Here is a 20,996-nt window from a genome sequence, read left to right as displayed (position 1 = left end):
TCAATGACTTCAGTCATATTTTACTACAAGTTCATTGAAAAAAGATAATAATGTAACTCAAACCCACCTTACCCCACTAAATGTGGTAATGTGGGTCTAGAACTCAAATTAGTGCTCCTTAGACATCTTTTTAAAATAAATAAAATTATGTAAAAACTTATTTCAATGTAGTTTACCAAAATTGATGCCTAATCATGATTTTAAGGCTTCTTCAAAGTTTCTTTCAAAAAAAAATTGTTTTGCTATATATATTTTTTGCTCTTAGTCAGAAATAGGTAAAAATAGGCTCAAATTACCCCACCTAACCCTAAGGCGTTTTACTTCTTATATTACAAACCTATCTTATAAGATATCAAGCTCTAACTTGTAAAGCTTGTAACTGCTCAGTCATATTAGCTTTATATTCAGTTTTTGTGAAACAATCAATAACTATAAAAGACAAATAAATATAAATAACCAATAAATATAAAAAATTAATAATAGTCCTAATTTAAAAGTTAAAAACTTGTAAAATAAATTTACCAATAAAATGTTTATAGTTTTTATAAAAAAATGCACCAGTGAACCGATTTAGGGATAAGCCCACAATTCACAATTATTTCTATATATAAAATATTTTATCACAGAAAATTCTAAAATTTTAAAAAAGAAACTTTAATCTATTTTTCCATAATCAATTCTAAATACTTAATAAAAGTAATTTATTTATGGATATTTACTATAATCAACAAACCATGACAAAAAAAGAACATACCTTGACATCTTTTTCCATTATTAACTGCAATATATCCAACATTGCACACACATCTAAAACTGTTAAGATATTTCTCACAGCGTCCAAACTCACACATTTTTTTATTAGATTCACATACATCTACATATTTTAAAATAAAAAACAAAAAATATATATTAACAAAATTGTATGAATATAAATTTATATACAAAATATACACATGATATATATATATATATATATATATATATATATATATATATATATACATATATATATATATATATATATATATATATATATATTTATATATATATATATATATATATATATATATATATTTATATATATATATATATATATATATATATATATATATATATATATATATATATATATATATATATATATATTTTACCACAGTAATCTTTTGGAGTTTGAAAAGAAGTACAAACAAACGCATTGGAATAGTGCTGTCAAATGCATACACATTTAGTACAAACAAACATATTGGAAAAAGGTTTTTTGGTTAGTTCATTCAAAATACAATCTAGCCTCATTGAATGAAGTCCAGGAAATCTGGTAAAAAGAAGGAAAAGCAAAAAGAAACAGAAATTGAGTTGAATGCTAAGTACTACAAAGCATGCATGAAGAAAAATGATTTTAAAAAACACTCATGAACTAAAATTACAAAAACTGTTGAATATTAGAGGAGGGATGAAAACTCTTATATTTTTAAGCAAATCTAAAAAAATCTGTTTTACTAATTATATTGAAATATGTTTTTTTTTTTTTTTTGTTGCCTTATTAGACTTTTTGCTTAATTAGACTTGATACTTAAAGAAAGTATGCATGTAGGGTATAACCCAATTCAATAACTGGCACTTACTTATTTTATGAAAAAAAATTATGAAATAACTAGTTTTTTTGTTATGTTGGAAAAATTTTTGTTATGTTGGAAAAAAAAAATTGTCCAACATAACAAAATAACTAGTTTCGGACATTTTATAAAAAAATTTTTTACTTTATTTTTAACAAATTCGTAATCAACTTTATGCATTTCATTTGCATTTTATTTTTGTGTTTATCTTTAAGCCATAAACTAAAAATATATTTATTAAATAAAATACTCTTCTATCCCAAGCTAAAAAACAAAAACTTTTTTGCTTTCGAAAAAAACAAAAAGAATAAACTTTAATTTTAGATTAATTTAGTGTTATGCTATCAAATATCAATTAAAAAAATTCCAACAAAATTTCAAAAACATGACCATTGCCCTAAAAGTGAATCATTATAAAACCGAATAATTCAATGTTTTAAAAAAAGACTTTTTGTAACATGAAATAAATAAAAATATTTAAGAACGCTAACACTACAGGCAGCCCTTGGAATTAAGAAAAATGAGGTCAGCAAAAATATGCCAGTCTTAATTTGCTTAAAGTCAGCATCAGGTCGGCAAAAAAAACCTGATACAAAGGTTTTACCATTAAACATTGAAATAAGGTCAGCAACTTTTTGCCAACTTCAAACACTTCTAGGTCGGCAATTAGGTTGGCATTGCCAAATGCCAACCCTAATTCTGAGGGCTGTACAGGTAATTCTAATATTATAACTTTTGATAAGATAACTAAATATTTTTAATGACTTTATATGAAACTGTAGTAAGCAATATAGTTTTTAGTTAGCTGGGTCTTTATTCCTTTTTTTTTCTAACCACAAAGCCAACAGATATAAAAATTTACATTAAAATAAGATAAAAAAAAGAAGTAATTTGGGAATAATAATGTCTAAAAACATCACAATGCATATTAATCTTATTGTGGCAAAAGTAACTTACTTAGACTTAAAGGTAAACATTTAAATCAGAACTCAAAAAATGAATATATGTTGAAAAGGCTCTACACAGTAATCTAGATATTATATAGATTGTATTGATTGATAATAAGAGTAGTTTTGTCAATTTAGAAATTTCACCACAAATTGATGTATCTCTACTTTTATAACTATAACCTTTCTCAGAAATAAGTTTTATGATTTAAATTTCTTTTAGAAGTAAAACAAATTTCACATCAATTTCTGTCAAAAAAACTCTTTTTTGATTTGAAGACTGTGTGCTTTTTTGATTTGAAGACTGTGCTTTTTTGTTTTTTTTTAGTTTTTATCAATTCCAAAGTTATTCTGGAAATTGTGCAATTTTGCCACCTATTTATATTAAATGGAGATGTGCTTCGATTGGATAATAAATAATTACCTTCATTTAGTTTTAATAAACACTATCTCAGGTCATATTGGTCTTCTAATCAATTAGAACTAATTAAATTGATTAACTACCAACAACAATGCCTCCAAACTACAAGAGAAAATCTGTCACCACTCATAGCAGGACTAGTATATTATTAACTCTTAGTATATTATTAGCTATGTGACTGAATCATTACTGGTTCACATGCTTCAAGTTCTAGGTGACTAGGGCTACAGCTTATCATTCCCTGATCCAATATATAGTGTACAACTGAGTGAAATGAACAAATCAAATTGCCTTATTCAAAAATGGAAAACATGGGTTTCAGGTAACACTGGTCGTATAAATTTCAAAGCATTTTAGCAGCAATGTACTAATCAAGTAATTGATGAATTTTTGGAAACGCTTCAAACAATTTAAAAAAATGCAGACATATTAGACATGCTAAAAATGCTTTTAACTGTGACAAAATTAAGTTCGATTGTGTTCCAGGTTTAAAAAACAATTAGAAAAAGAATAAGACAACCACTAATCATTGGCAGCAATAATGAAAAAGTTTGTTACAATTTTTTTTCAAATAATCTGTTAATAATTGCTGCAATAATAATGGTGATTATTTTCCATCTTTTGTTGTCTACAAAGCAAAACATTTTTGGGCTAAATGAGGTATGACCAAATTTGGGCTAAATGAGGTTGATCAAATGGTACATGTGACACTATGTCTAGTCTAGTTGGATGGAGGAAGATCAATTTGTACAATGGATTAAATCTGCCTTGATTCCTTTTAAAAATGCAAATTGCAAAGACTGAATAGTTTTGGCAGCTGATGGTCATTTAAATCATATTTCTATGGCAGCAATTCAACTATATCAAGAGAATGACATGGAAGTAATAATTTTAACATCCCAATTTTTAACATTTTGCAAACACTTGACTCAGGTGTTTACTTTTATGTTAAAAATGTTTGTCAAGCAACTCTTCAACAACACTACAAAGAAACTCGTTTTAGAAACGTTGATAAGCCGATAAACTCTTGCTTTCGAAATTATCTTCATCAGAGCAGGCTTTCAAAAGCATGCACACGCAGTCAGTGGTTTAATAAAAACAGTTCTTTATCCATTAAATAAAATGCAGTCGATAGAGAGAATCTCAAGCTTTCAGAGTTATACAACCAATATTTAGAAATTTTATAATTTAGAAAAAAAAGGGAGCAAAGCAAAGTGTCACTTTGCTTTGCTGCATTTTTTTTTTTTTTTTTTTTTTCTAAATTTGAGTTTTCTTTTTTGTCATGGTCAACTTCTTTTTCACTGTCAAGTGTCACTTTTCTTTGCTTCAATAGTTAGTTTTGCTTTTTGGCTTGGTTTTTGGCTTCTAAATATTCTTTTTACTTTTACTTCAAAAATTAATGATTTTGTGATGTATTTACCTTAGACTACAACTTTGACTTGCTTTTTGGCTTTTGATTTTGATTTCTTATTTGCAGGTACCTTTTGAGATTCTCTTCAATTGCTTGTCTCACCAAGTGTTTCTTCTTGAACTAATTGAGATGTGATGACTGATAGTAGTGATTCAATAGCATGACAACTGATCAGCAATAAATTTGGTTCCAATGTGAAAAAAGCTCCTGTGGAAAATGGGTTTGTGAAAATGTCGACCCAAAAAAAATTACAGTAAAATGTAGTAAACTGTTTTTAAACAACCTCTTATGTATTATAGTTTGTAAACTAAAAAGTTTTAGTATATGAGTATGATGATTTTAAAACTATTTTTAGCTACCTAAATTATTTTTTTCCCACTCGCTTAGTATTGTTAGATTGGTTTGATTTAACTGATTGTAAATGTGTTTTTAAAATTTTTTTTAAATGTTATTTAAAAAAAAAAATTATGTTGTAAATAATAGATGTGGCAAAATTACCACAACTTTGATTTTATTAGGGTAATTTCGCCATCAGTTTCTATAAGTGAAAAAAAAAATTTTTAATTTGTGTAGTTTAAAAAAATAACAATAATATAAAAACTCTTTAATTTGCATTTTTGGTTCTTAAGTCATTTAAACTTAATGAATTGGTGGCAAAATTACCCCATTTTACTCTATAAATAAAAAAAATGAGAATATGAATATAATGGAGCTGAAGCACACAAAATATCACCAGTGAAAATACACAAAATATCACTAGTAACTTTTAAAAAGGGGTTACTGATAATAGGAATAGCAAAATTAAATGATTCAGTTTGATAAAATATATCTCTATCATATTTAGATTATTCCTGTTTCAACAGCTTAGGTCAAAACAGGAATAATCTATTCATGATAGAGATATATCATATCAAAATATAATAATTTCTTTTTTGAAAATTTTTTAATAAAAAATTATTAAGTAAACATTATAAAGCTGTTGTAGATCTTGTATACATATGGAGGATAATTATCTACTTCATATGCAGGTAATCTCCTTCATATGTAGATAGTGCATGTCTAATGTAAAGCCTACATTGTATTTATTGATAAAATACTGACCTTTTCTGAAAAAATTATTTTTACAATATAGTAGAATCCCATTAACTCGGTCTCTGAAGGGGTATATATCTTTTGTCCGCTTTAGCGAATGTCCAAATTAAGCAAAGCTCTCGTTAAGTCGGACTATTAAAAATGTCAGACTTATTGAGATTTCAAGACTTATCGAATGTTCCTCGATATATAAATATTATGTACATATATATTGAACAATATAATCTTATGTGAAATATATATTTTTGTATAAATAATATATGCTATAAACGAAAAAAGTCCAAAATTGATGTTTCAGTGACTCGCACATTTCTTTTCAAACAGCTTTGAAGCATTCAAAGCTACTCTTCCAATTTCACCACTCTGAGTAAACATCAAAAAATTAACAAGGCTATCAATTGCTTTACGAGCTTCTTCAGTCGTTGGCTTTGTCACCGTTTCATCCGACATTTTGTTTCCTTCTTCTTCTTGAGTTTCTTCTTTAACTACCTCAACGATATCTTGAACAATATCTTCATCTGTCATCACTCCTCCCATAACCGAAACGTCATCATCAATTGTTAACATATTTTCGAAATTAAAATCTTCCGGAACAAGATCCTTATCACTCTGACGTAACTGTTCAATTGAATTTTTTAATGCAGGGAAATCTTCTTCATTATTGTCTGATACTCCTACTCCTTCCTTAAATCCTGCTTTGTGAAAGCAGTTAATAATAGTGGTTTCTGAAGCTTCATTCCAAGAATAAACAAGAATTTTCATAGCTTCAAGTATGGAGATAGAAGGCATTTGTTTTCCGTTATCAATTAACGATTGAATGACTCCTTGATCCATCGGCTGCAAACATGAAGTTGTGTTTGGGGGAAAAAAGTAGAGTGTGACTGATTTAAGATTCTCAATATTCAGATTGGCGGTGCAATTATCAATAACCAATGTTACCTTACGGCCTTCTAATGCAAACTTTCTGTCGTTTTCCCTGACCCACTCCTCAAATAGTTCAGAGGTCATCCAGCTCTTTTTTTGCACACGGTAACAACATGGATTGCTTCTAATTCCTTTAAAGCAATGGGGTTTGTTTGATTTCCCAATAACAAACATCAGAATTTTTTCTGCACACATGTTAGCTGCAGCAAGCCCAGTTAGTTGTATTTTGCAATTCTCACCTCCACTACATTTCTCACCTTTCAAATGCATACTTTTTTTTGGAAGTGCTTTATAAAATAAACCGAACTTATCTGCATTGAATATATCACGCGAGTTATAGCGAGACAATATTGTCTGCAAAGTTGTTTCCCTCCAAGAAACGGTCATTTCATTAGTAACATTTTGACTTTCACCTATGAAATATAAGAAAAGCAACTTTAAAATCAGCATAAATTTTATTAGCTATGGTTTAGGACTTTATGCAGTTTTTTGCACTTTATCCACTAATTGCTTATTGCGTGGTAATAAGCTAAAATGTGGTAATGACTTTAAACAAATTAAAACAACAGAATTGGTTTGATAATTTATTAGTTTATTGGGGATAGAACAGAAATGAGAGTTCCATGCTTATTATTATTTTTAAGACAAATTACTAAAAAAAATGTAAATATCAATGAAAAAATAAAATGATGTAATACCTGAAATTGTTTTAAACGATACATTGTTTCTTTTTTTCCATTTATCTAACCATCCATCGGATGCTTGAAAGTTGTCACAGCCAAGTTCTTTGGCAAAATGCAAAGCTTTGACTTTGAAAATGGTTCCAGACACAGGAATATTTTGGTGTCGGGTGTTTAAAAGCCACATATAACATGCTTTATCCAAATTCTCATTTAGGATGACACGCATCCGCACTCTTTTCGCAGAAGTTTTATTTTTTTTGACTTCTGAATATATTTTGCTTTTTTCTTTTGACCATTCAGACAATGTTTGCTTTGGAATCCCATATTTCTTTGATATATATACAGATGGTTCTCCTTTGTCGAGTTCTTTTAGTATTTTGTATTTTTCTCTTAAAGTTCTACTTGATAGCTTTCTTTTAGCAGCCTTCGACATTTTTAGTAGAGAAACCTTGATCAAAGTATAACCGAATCGAAGATATCAGTGAAAATGTTTAGTTCGTTAAATAAAGTTTGATGCTAAAGTAATTAATTTTTGAACGTTCTAAGTTTAGAATTTTAATTGATATTTTTAAATTTTTAATGTAATAGTTATTAACAAATAGAATTTAATCGAAGCTTAACTGAATCAAAAGCTCTCCTTTAAAATGTTTAGCTATGTTTAATTATATTTGACGCAAAAGTATTTTATTATTGAAGTATTGGAAGTTTTGTTATTATATGCACTTATATGCAAATTCAAAATAAAAGTCCTAGTTAAGCGAAGTTTTTTGCCGAAGGGACCTCAAAAAACAGTACGAATTAGGGAATGGTCCGACTTAACCAGAGTACGACTGAATCGGATGATTTTACAGTCAGTTGATGGAGAATGTTCAAGGGAAATTGAAATTCTGTCCGACTTAGTAAAAGTCCGACTTACCCAGGGTCCAAGTTAACAGGATTTAACTGTATTTATCTCTCCGGAACAGCCAAAAGTTTTTGTATTTTATTTCATTAACAACTTTACTTTACAACTAATAAACAACAATTTATACAAACCCTAACCATAAATAACATATGTACTAAAGTCCTAACATTCTTATATCAGTCTGAAATTATCAATCACATTTAGTGATCACCACAGTATAAGACTAGATAATAATAATAACAGAAATAATAATAATAGTAATAATAATATAATAATAACTATAATAATAATAGTAACAACTTTTAGTAACTTTAAAAAAAAATGTTCAACACATACCATTTCCTTCACCATAAGAAATTTCATTGTGGCCATCACCTCCAGTTACAATTTCATCATCAGAACATCCAAGTGCACGGTATTCCTCTATTAAAAAAAGCTAATAACATCAATTTTTTTTTACTTAAAGCTATTTTTATTGTATTGGTAACAACTCGTTGTTAAGATTTTAACTTATTTAACTTTTATTAACAATTTTTATATAAACATATTTTAAACAACTTTTATGTAAGCATACTTTTTTTGATGAGGTAAAAGCATAAACTCCAAACAAACAATTTTTCTCTTTGATACATTAAAAAAAAAAATTCATCTATTAGTTGTACTTGCTAATGGATGAATTATGGAAAGACATTTAACAATATTTCATTCGATTGTTTGTTTATCAATAATAACTTTATGTGTTTAGATTGCCTAGAAGAGTTCAGTATTCTTCTTTAGCACTTTAGAATCATTTTAACATACTTTGAGTGCTTATTTAAGAGCTTATAAAAAATATACATACATAGACACTTTTTTGATATACATACATACATACACACACACACACACACACACACACACACACACACACACACACACACACACACACACATATATACATATATATATATATATATATATATATATATATATATATATATATATATATATATATATATATATATATATATACATATACATATATATATACATATATATACATATATATACATATATACATATACATATATATATATATATATATATATATATATATATATATATATATATATATATACATATACATATACATATACATATACATATACATATACATATATATATATATATATATATATATATATATATATATATATATATATATATATATATATATACATATATATTATGGAACACCCAGAAAAACAACTGTAGTTTAAATATAAATACTAAGTTTATATATATATAAACTTAGCCTATACATTTTGTCACTTATGTCCAATAAAAATGCTGGAATCAAGCGTACTTAATAATCATCAAGTATGCTTAATTTCAGCATTTTTGTCACTTGTTGGACATAAGTATGCAAATTCTTCAATTTTTTACCTAGATCTCTTTGTGACTGGTTCAGATTTCTTGATAATGAACTGAAAATCGATTTACCTTCACCTTTACCTAGATTAATGGAAAGTTTTCTTTCTTCCAGGCTTTCTTTCAATCCTTTGAGTAGTCTTGAACTTATTTATAATAATCTATAACTGTAGATATTATATTTTGGTACATTTGTATGTTGTAAACAAAAATGCTTATGGTTTAAATGGAACTTTCCCTTAGACAACTTATTTTTCTTTTAAAAAATTTGCCTAGATGTTTCTCAACATTTTTTTAGCTTTTTTCAACCAATATCATATTATAACGTGAACCGCAAATCATCAGTAATCATGTGAAAGAAAAATAGCTAAAATAGTTCAAATCAGAAAGGTTACCCAAATAGTTATCAATATCAAAAAAAAGCTTATGAAAAAAAATTAAACTAGCTGTTATCAAGATATTTAGAAAGAAAAAAAAATACTATTACAGCTACCAATTCGGATTTTAAAACAACAAGTCAACAATACTAACAATCGCTTTATTAACTACTTCAAACCTTGTCTTTACTACTTTAAAACTTGTCTTTACTACTTCAATAAGAAAACTTGTCAACTAAGGAAAGTTAGTCTGTATTCATTGGTGTTCAATTAACAATTTACTTTTAGAAAAAATTTATGCAATACAATTTTTTTTGTTTTTTGTGTGTTTTTTTTGTTATTCACCTCCCCAAGGCCGAGAAGGCCACTACAGATGAGAAGGCTACTTAATAGTGGTTATAACCCTCTCTCAACTCTTTAACTCCTAAACACGAACCTTGACGAACAACCCCGCTGCGCGGAGAAACATGTTGAGCACGGTACTACCAGGGACGTGGTAGTACCGTGCTCAACATGTTTCTTATTTATAATAATCTATAACTGTAGATATTATATTTTGGTACATTTGTATGTTGTAAATAAAAATGCTTATGGTTTAAATGGAACTTGCCCTAAGACAACTTATTTTTCTTTTAAAAAATTTTAAATTTAAAATTTAAAATGCAATTTATGTTGAACATTGAACTGAATTAGATGTGTTAAAATTTTCAGGAAAACTTTTCATAACATGAGGAGTTACACAAGAAACTTTTAATGATTTGAGCTAAATTTAGAATTTGGCTAAAAAAATAGTAAAACCTATAAAAAAAATGCATAAAAACTTTGAATGGTACTTTTTTTAATGGTGTATCTTGTCACTTATTTGAAGTTGAGCAAAAAAAGTTTGTATAAGAACTTTTTGATAATGTTGGCAGTATTGATGTTGGTTGAAAAAAGCATATTACAGTTGTTTATAAAGCTGTTACCTTACTAATGGCAACATATATTAGAATAATGTATCTATTAGCTATGCAATGTAAACAATGTTTTGTTTTTTAGTGCATAACTTATATAGGTAAATGTACTTAGTTCTGTAATATGTTCTTAAACTATAAGGCTCTTTAAGTAATTCAGTTTTTTGTTTTGTATTAAATGCTTGTAAAAGTAGACCACAAACATTCAATACAAGGCAACAACTTGAAGGTCACCTAAAGTAAAGTAAAGATATTGTAATAAACCTATCAGTAAACAATCAAAATAGGAAAGTAATTATAGAATTAAACAACACTTTGACCTTCTTTTAATGAAAAAAATAACAATGATAAAACCAATACTTTGACGTTCTTGGTCAAAACAAAATAACAACAAAAAACAATTTATACCTTGTCCTTTAGAAGGACATATATTGCATAACCCAAATGCTCGTTCAGGATTTCCACAACAACATTCTTTTTTAGTTGTTTGATTAAATAACAAAGATGAGCATTGACCATTGTTAAATTTAGAAAAACACTGGTTAGGGGGGGTTTCTGATTCATCAGCTGAAAAAAAAACATTTATAGTCATTTATTATCATTAATTGGTAAAGAGTAAAAAATATAAAGTAAAATGGTAAAAGTAATATAAAAAAAAGTAAGGACCAAATGGGAAAGAAGTAATATACATATACTAAAAGGTAAGGGTTTAAAAAAATAAAACTTTTTTTTTTAAATAAAAGAAAAATAATAAAAAAAATTTTATGCGAATATATATATATACATTTATATATATATATTCGCATAAAATATATATATATATACCTTTTTTTAAAATTTGTATGCGTTTTAAAAACGCGCTATAATAAGGTTAACTCAACTATAAAGAAACTTAAAAAAAACTTATCGTTAAAGAAGCAAATAAATTTTTGTAAAAAAAATAACGAAAAACAAAATAAAAATAACTTGACTAAAACTAAAATAGCAAAAATAAAATTAAAACTTAACTAAAATAAACTATAACGATAAGATTATCTAAATTACTTTTGGAATAAATAACTTTGAATCGTTTATCTTTACTAATGTTTTTATAATTTTATATCATGCGAAACCCTTTTTAAATAAAGTAACAACTTACAACTGACAATTGTTTAATAAACGCGTACATTTAAAAGTTTAAAAAAAGATTCTTAACAATTCTTTGCACAAAAAGTAAAAAAAGTAAAAATAATTAAATCGTTTATTTAAAAAATTTTGATAATTTTTTTTTATTTAAAAACATTTATAATAAAAATAAATACTTTAATAAATATAAAAAAACATATATTATTCATTAACGTTTTTATAAAAAATCATTAGCAGTGATTTGTTTAAATGAAACGCATTTAAAACTTTATTTAAATGGGTTTCAATAATATAAAAACATAAGTAAAGATCAAAGTTATTTAATTCAAACGGCATTCAAAACAGTTTGTCTTCTTTTTTTTGTCTTCTCAGCAAAAACTTTAATTTTAATTTTTTTTTTAAACATCTTCGCTTCCAACAAGGCTGCAAGCAGTCACTAATTAAAGTTGGAAGTTACTGAAAGAGAAAAGATGAAGATTGTAGAGCAAGATAACGATTGACGGACGACTTAAAGGATTGCAAATTATATGAATCAAGAATGCATGAAGAAGGAAGCGAATTCCAAAGAGCTGATATTCGAGGATAAAAACTAGACAAATAAGCGTTTTTGGAGCACTTAGGAACAGTCACAGAAAAAGGATGAGACTTAACTGAATGACGAGTAACACGAGAATGAATTTTAGTGGATGATACAAGAGATGCTAGCTCTTTAGAGCAGTGCCCATTGTAGTATTTGTAGAAAAGAGAAAGAGAAGCAACATTACGACAATGTGACAATGGTTGGAGGTTCGCTGCAAGAGCATGTCCAACTATGTTTACAATGCATTTTTGCACCTTGTCTAAAAGAGAAAGATGATCATTAGAAGATCCGCCCCAGATATGGCAACAGTATTCCATACAAGGCCGGATTTGAGATTTATAGAGATAGAGAATAGAATCCAGAGTAAGAAAGTGGCGAGCTCGATAAAGAGATGCAACCTTAGCAGATGCTAATTTTGCAACCGATTTAATATATGGTTTCCAAGAAAGATTGGAAGTAAGAGTTAATCCTAGAAGATGAAGAGTAGATGACTCATTGAGTACATCACCTTTCACAAATATCGGAAGATATAAATTATTGCGATAACGATTGGCTGGAAAAAATTGAGTTTTATCTGTATTGAAGTTCACCAGCCACTGTGAGCCCCATGCTGTAGCAGAAGTGAGATACTTTTCAAGCTCAAATGCCCCCTCCAAGCAATCAGAGGGTGTTGGTTTCTTATCACAACAAGAATAAATGGTAGTATCATCAGCAAACAATGCAACCTTAGATGTGAGAATATCTGGAAGATCGTTAAGGTAAATTAGGAAGAGTATAGGGCCAAGGATAGAATCTTGAGGAACCCCTGAAGTTACAGAATAAGAAGAAGAATGCTGTCCATCGAGGACAACTTTTATACTAAGATTGGAAAAGAAGGATTCAATAATCTTAAAGATGTTGCTGGATACACCATAAGAAGAAAGCTTATGGAGAAGACCAGCATGCCAAACTTTATCAAAAGCTTTTGAAATGACAAGAGCAATGGCCTTGACCTCTCCACCTTTATCTAATGCACGATAAAACCTATCAGTTATTACTGTTAGCAAATCAGCTGTAGAACGAGAAGATCAAAATCCATATTGATGGTCAGAAAGTAAGTTATTAGATTCAAGATGAGAAATTAAGTGTTTGTTAATTAGAGATTCAAAAACCTTGCTTATGATAGGAAGAAGACTTATGGGACGGTAGTTAGACGAATCAGATGGCTCTCCAGAATTTTTGAAGATAGAGATAACAGATGCCGCTTTCCATCAGGCTGGAAAACAAGACTCTGATAAGCACTTGTTGAATAGTTTTGAGAGTATAGACAACAGCTCCGGAGAACATTTCTGCAAGACAATAACAGGTATGTTGTCCAGGCCACAAGCTGTAGAAGAGTCTAGGCAGGAAATCACTTTAGATACGGAAGCTGGAGTGATATGAATATCAAGCAATGGATCAACCTGTTTGTTGGCAATATCAGGTAGAACGCAACTAGTGGAATCAAGAGATGATATTGATGAAAAGTGACAAAGTCTGAACCATACAAGAAAAGTGGAATTAAAGATTTGCCCTTATTATTGATATTATTAAAGATTCTCCAGAAGTCACGAAAGCCTAATTTTTGAGATGAGATACGAGATTTCATGACCTGATAATAGCAGGTTTTGGCGTTAGACAAAACCTTTTTACAATTGTTTCTAGCAGTAATAAACAGACATCTGTTTTCTGTAGAATTGTTTAGCTGATAAATATGGAAGTAACGGTTTTGATTGGAGGAGAATGAGACTTAACCTGGAATTGTCGAGAGGAAACAAAATATTCCATGCCAGCCTGAATCCATGAAGTTATGTAAGAAGCACATTTGTCAACAGGAAGACAAAAGATTTCTACCCAAGGGCCATCACGAAGAAAATCACGGAAAGAATCCCAGTCAGCTTTACTGTAGTTGTAAGAAATTCGATAATAGGGGGATTCAGGTGATGAAGAAGAATGAGATATTAGTTTTAGAGAGATCATACTGTGATCAGAAGCACCTAAGGGTAAATGTGGAGAAACTGAGCACTGACTAGGATCAAAAACAAGACATAAGTCAAGTAGAGAAGGTAAATGATTGGGGTTGTCTGGAAAGCGAGTTGGAAAGTTGACTTATTGAGTTAGGGATTGAGAAAGGCAAAAGTTGTGGGATTTAATGATTCTAATATATTATTGTGGGCTTTAATGATTCTAATAATGATTGTGGGCTGTAACAATTCTAATATAAAGTTTTTTAAAGAGACCTTCGCTGTTTAAAGTCGCTGCTTATACAAAAAAAAAATTTTTTTAATTTTTGCTTTTGTTTTACTTATAAAAAAATCTTTTATAAATAAATAATATAAGTAAAAAATTATACAACTTTCAATGATACTTTAATTAAAATCATTAGCTACTTTATTTAGAAGCGTTTTGCTAATAAAAAAACGTTAGTAAAGACAAACGTGTCAAAATTATTTATTTTCAACATAATTAAAAGCTAATTATTTCAGTGCATTTGTTTAAAACCGTGGTTAAATCATTAAAACAAAATATTATTTGCATGGTCATGACTTGAAATCGCACGCCTTCCTGGCCAAGCCTATATATATATATACATATATTTATATATATATATATTATATATATATATATATATATATATATATATATATATATATATATATATATATATATATATATATATATATATATATATATATATATATATAGACACACTAACACACATATATATACATTAGTGATCAAAAATTTAGACTCAAAACAAAACATACTTTTAGCTATTTGTTATTTAAAAAAAATTATTCATGATATATAAGATATTATAAAAATAAGAAAAGAAAAAATTTTAATTAATTCAAAGTAAAAACTTTAAAAATAACAAAAATATGTAAGAAAATATCTAGATAAATTTAGATTGTAAGTTTAGGTTTTTTTAATTTAAATTGTAAGACAAGTTAATAAAGTATGTGATCACCTTTGTTATCTATGCTAATTCTACATCTTCTTTTAATAGACTAAAAGATTTTCAATCGGCAATCTAGCTGGCCATCGGAGTATATTGATTTTTTCTTTTTTTAACTAAGCTGTTATTCTTTTTGTTTTGTGTTAAGTTGATGAAACTTCCATTCAGGTTTATCTCCAAAAATAGGTCTTTTGTTAAAATCAAATGATTTTTAGGTATCTCAATGTACCTGTATTGGTCCAGTGTACAAGTAGCATAGTTCATCATATAATACAACTGGGGTTATTACATGATTCCTACTGAACCTCTTCTGTCCTGTAACCAAGATATAATGGAGCAGTTCCTAAACTTTTCACTATGGTGTCTTCGAACTATTACTTTTTTTTTAATATTTAGAACAGTATAATATGATTTATCACCAAATATTTTTTTTTTTATTTCATTATCAACCATCTTCAAAATTTTCTTGCAAAACTGTAGTCATTTCAGCTGATCTGACCAATTAAGCATTGGTTTTCTGACAGTATTATACACGCATACAATTCTGGCAGTATTATACAAGCATAGTTTACAATCAAATAATATTCTATTTACTGTCTGTCTTGAAATGTAATTTTTAAGAGCTAATTTATTTCTTGACCAATTTATCTAGCACTACACTTAGGATTTTCTGGCAATTCTATTACCATCAGTTATAGTTGTTTTTCTGGGTGTTCCAGATCTGATTTTGTTCAATGCGCTAATTGGTTTTTCTACTTGACTTTTGTTTTAGGGACACATTTTCTAAATATTTTTAAGGCAAATATTTGGTAAAAACAGTTAGCTTAGTATGTACTACCAGTAAGTAATTTTATTTTTAAATAGATTTAAATGTAGTACTTTACAGAATATACGTTATTTAACTTGAAGATTACAATCCTTAAATAATATATATATATATATATATATATATATATATATATATATATATATATATATATATATATATATATATATATATATATACAGTGTTCGACAAAAAAAAAGCTTAGATAGACATGCAAGAGAACTCAACTAAATTTCTACAACTGATATAGAAAAAATAAACAAAAAATTTTTATTTGGTGCATTGATTCTTAGATAGAAAAAAAAACAAGAAAAAAATGATGAAAATTTTAGAACTTTTATTGAAATAACGAAATAGACCAAACTAATACTTTGTGGTGAAGCCACAGCTTTTGATCACTGCCTTGCACCGACGAGGCATACTCTCAACAAGTGATTGTAAGAGTTCCCCAGAAATGTTCTTCCATTGATTTTGAAGAATTTGAAACAACTCTTCTTCATTTTTTGGAGCTCTTGTCTTGATTCCATGATCCAATATACTCCAGAGATTCTCAATAGGGTTCAGATCAGGACTTTGAGCTGGCCATGAAAGAACCACTAATTTTTTGTTCTTCAAATAATTGTACACATTGTTTGCCATATGTTTCAGGTCATTATCTTGCTGAAAAACCCAACTTTTATCTTTAAAGAGCTCATTTGCACTAGGTATCAGTTGATGAATTAAGATTTGTTTGTACATTTTACTGTCAATAATACCAGGAATTTTATACAAATGACCAACACCCGATGAAGTAAAACATCCCCATACATTTACTTTTTTATCGTGCTTTACTGTTGGCTGTGTTAGTAATGGATCGTAACGTTCATAATGTAACCGCCAAACACACGACCGTCCACTGAAGCGCAAACAAAATGGTGACTCATCACTCCATAAAACATTTTTCCATTGTTCGATTGTCCAATTCTGATATTGCTTTGCCCATTGAAGTCTTTTTTTCCGGTTACTTTCAGAAATAAATGGTTTTTTAACGTTCCAGTAAGATTTAAATTTCCAATAGAATGGATCCTTCGAAGAACCTTCTGTTCGTCAACATCCAGTTTAAAATTTCTCTTTACTTCAGCCGCTGTTATCTTTCTATTCTTTCGAACCTCTCTTATAATTAATCTGTCCTCTCTGGCAGTTGTTTTACGCCTTCTTCCGCTCCCTGCTTTGCGTTGAAAACTTCCGGTCAAATAATACTTGAACAAAAATCTTCGAATTGTAGTGCACCATTGATTCAATTTTTTTCCAATTTCATGGTCAGTGTATCCACTTTCATGCCATGCCATAATTTGGCCCTTTTCAAACTCAGTGAGTTGTTTTCTTTTTTTTTTTTTGAGTTGTCTGGCGCATTGTTCGACTTGGGTGCTTTGATAGAAAAAGCGACAATTGAAGCAAGAAAGATAATTTAGGATTACGTTTTTGCTCACAATAAATTTTTTTTTTCACAACTCGCCAAAAATTTGTCCGGAATTCGACATGTCAATCTCTAATTGACAAATAATAAAATGACGTAAACATGTGGTTGTAGTTTGCCCAAAGATATTTCTAGATTATTAAAGATACACTATCGAAATGAATTATTTCTTCCTGAAATAGTATTAAAATATATATATATTGTAAAGAATATTTGATTGTCATTCTTTTTTGTTGTAATTTTTTGAGAGTTTACCTAAGCTATTTTTTTGTCAGACTATATATATATATATATATATATATATATATATATATATATATATATATATATATATATATATATATATATATATATATATATATATATATATATATATATATATATATATATGTATATATATATATATATATATATATATATATATATATATATATATATATATATATATATATATATATACATAAACATATATGACAATATAATATAAATTATGTATAACAATTTATTAATATAGAAAATAACAATACTTGTTTGGATAAATAAAAGTTAAAAAGTAAAACAAAAAATGAAAATCATACAAACACAGCGTTTTCCATGAAAGACAGCTTTATAACCAGGATTACATAAGCATTTAAAACTACCATCAATATTTATGCATTTTCCAAATTCACATAAACTACTGCTTAAACTGCATTCATCAATATCTAAAAGGGAGGAAACAGAAAAATATTTTATATCAAACATCATTTGGGAACAACTTAAGAGATATTTCAACTTTAAAACACATACCAGAGCATTCAAATTTTTCAGGGTTGTATGTTCTGCCAGTTCCACATTCACAGTGATAGCTACCATCTGTATTTACACATGTTCCCATTGCGCAGATGTTAGGAATACCTCTGCATTCATTAATATCACTGCATTTCCCAGTCCGAGGGTCTTTGTAAAAACCTTTTTTACAGTCTCTTTTTTCAGGACATTTAGAACACGGGACTCCCCATGCAACTCCTACAGTTGCACAACATGATTCTTGAGTGCATTTCACAGCAACCAATTGCCCCTTACACATATTATCTTCAACACGAGTGAAACATGGACCAACTCGATAGTCCTCTTCACATCTAAGACCAGTAAAACCATATGGACAAGCACATCGACTTGGCCCAATACAGCGACCATTGTTTAAACATGGTTGTTCACAAATTGCTGAAAAATATCAATTTTAAAAAATAATTCTAGCATAATAAGAAGTAATAAATACTTTACGAATATATTTAACCACATTACATTGTTATGTAACATTTAATTCAGATAATTTTATTAGCATAATGATCAAACTTTACTTACGCTGCTCACAACTAAGTCCTACATATCCAGGTTTACATAAACACTTCTCATTTTCACATTTTCCTCCATTCATGCATCTGCCTTGACATTCGTTCAAGTCATTTTCTATGTATAATAAAATACTTTTTTTAAACTTATTATAAATAGATCAAAATAACTGATAACTGAAAAATGTTATAAAACTTGTTAATGTTAGAAAAATTTTCTAAAAAAATTGATAATAAATGTGAACTTGTTGAGAGAATTGAATTAAATAAAAGCAAAGGTAAATACAAAAGTGTTCTATTTTAAAGTTGGTGAGTTCTGATTATACATGTTAGAAATCATGTAGGTGTGTGTTGAAAGCCACACGTAATTTTATTGTTTAATGACGATTGTAATTAAAAGTATTGTCATGGGACTTTTTTAACTTTGTTAAAAAAGTAATACAGAGAGAAGATTTTTATATAGAGTTAGTGAGGTAAAAAGAAGACTATAAAAGTATTTTGTTTTAAATTTATGGACCCGGCGACTAAACAAAAAGAGAAGAATTAGAGTGCATTGCAAAAATTCTATGAACGAACGAACGAACAAACAAATCGCATGAATTGTACTGAATGTAAATAGTTTGCTGATAATGTAGAAAGGCAAACTAGAAAATTGTCTTTTACTGTATTAAATGTACTCATAGAAAAGAAGAAAAAAATGTAACAAATGATAATACCTTAAATTTAATAAACTTGAATTGTTTTGTTGTTTTAATAAAACTTTTTAAATAAAATATGAATAAAATTTTCGTTAACTATGATGCAATTTGTATGTCAAAAACATAAAATCCATTAATTTTCTTTTAAAACATTTGTGATTTCTTGTGAGCTATATTTATATATGCAAATGTATAACAATTACATATATAGCATGTTACTGTTATCTGCAATGCCTGCTTATTATTTATAATATAATACTAATACTTATAAGTTTTCCCCAGCAGGCTTTTGGTAGTACAGCATTTATTTTTTTTCTCTGCACCCTCTGCACCTAATCTTTAACTGTGCAGTGCTGTATTAATAAAAAAAAAAATTTATAATTCTAGCGATTGCATCAAATTTTTCTAAAAACAAGGATTAGACTGTTAAAATGTGGCAACTTGTTAAGCAATACCCATCAATTATGATCTAGGGTGCAATCACTACTAACAGTTGTGCCTGTTTATATCTTTTGCCACAAGATGAGATTGTTGAAGCAGCAGAGTATTTTAAAAATTTGAATAACTATGTGTTTAACTGGTTTTAATTAGTAACTGTGTTTTCATACATGACATACCAACTTGTAATTTGGTATATATTGCCAAGGCATGACTCCAAAAAAATTAAATAATGTTCTTGTCGTATATGGCTGTGCACTTTATTTATCTTGCCATATGGTAAGTTTTACTTGGCATAGCATTTCCATTGGTTTGACTTCTGTTATTAACAATTATGGGAAAATCGAAGCATGAAGTATTGAAAATCCTTAAAGTAAAGCTATCTGTATTAATTTTTTCTTCTGGCAAGCATGAATATCATTTATTTTAGTCGGACGCACTTTACCAATGCATGTTTAAGAACATGTCTTTGTGAACTTTTCAGATGTAAGTGATTGATTTGAGACTCGATATTTTTTTTTGTTTTGTGAATTTTCTTGAAAACAAAAACTTGAGACAAATTAGTCAACATTATTGAGATAAAAAGCCCTAAGACTTTTGAAAACATTTTCTGCAAGTTTTATAATTTTTAGAGAATGTAGAGAAGATGCTGCTGTCTTACTTATTTTTCTGTTTGTCACAGTTACGCAACTGTTTGTTTTCACTAGATCTGCAATTAAATCTCAATAAATAATAAATTTTCAGACTTGTCAAATTGTCTGTTAAGTTAAGACTATCTACATCATTAATCTTAAAATGTTACCAAGTAGGTATCGTAACTTCGTTTT

The 20,996-nt window shown here is 28.0% G+C and overlaps 1 protein-coding gene across 3 annotated transcripts in view; it reads right to left on the bottom strand.

Annotated features, from left to right (window-relative positions):
• Window positions 1-20,996, bottom strand: part of LOC100212320 (fibrillin-2) — a 125,185-nt gene that overhangs the window by 81,775 nt on the left and 22,414 nt on the right. For all 3 annotated transcript variants that reach the window (XM_065816742.1, XM_065816741.1, XM_065816743.1), the window contains exons 4-9: window positions 19,047-19,151; window positions 18,489-18,905; window positions 18,278-18,403; window positions 11,144-11,302; window positions 8,332-8,418; window positions 755-874 (exon numbers count right to left, since the gene is read on the bottom strand). In XM_065816742.1, coding sequence (XP_065672814.1) covers window positions 755-874; window positions 8,332-8,418; window positions 11,144-11,302; window positions 18,278-18,403; window positions 18,489-18,905; window positions 19,047-19,151 — 1,014 coding nt within the window. The remainder of the gene's footprint in view (window positions 1-754; window positions 875-8,331; window positions 8,419-11,143; window positions 11,303-18,277; window positions 18,404-18,488; window positions 18,906-19,046; window positions 19,152-20,996) is intronic.

The sequence above is a fragment of the Hydra vulgaris genome, chromosome 13 (genome assembly GCF_038396675.1).
Source record: "Hydra vulgaris chromosome 13, alternate assembly HydraT2T_AEP".
NCBI classification, from domain to species: domain Eukaryota; kingdom Metazoa; phylum Cnidaria; class Hydrozoa; order Anthoathecata; family Hydridae; genus Hydra; species Hydra vulgaris.
The sequence above is the reverse complement of the archived record's forward strand: the minus strand, read 5'-3'. Positions and strand labels throughout refer to the sequence as shown.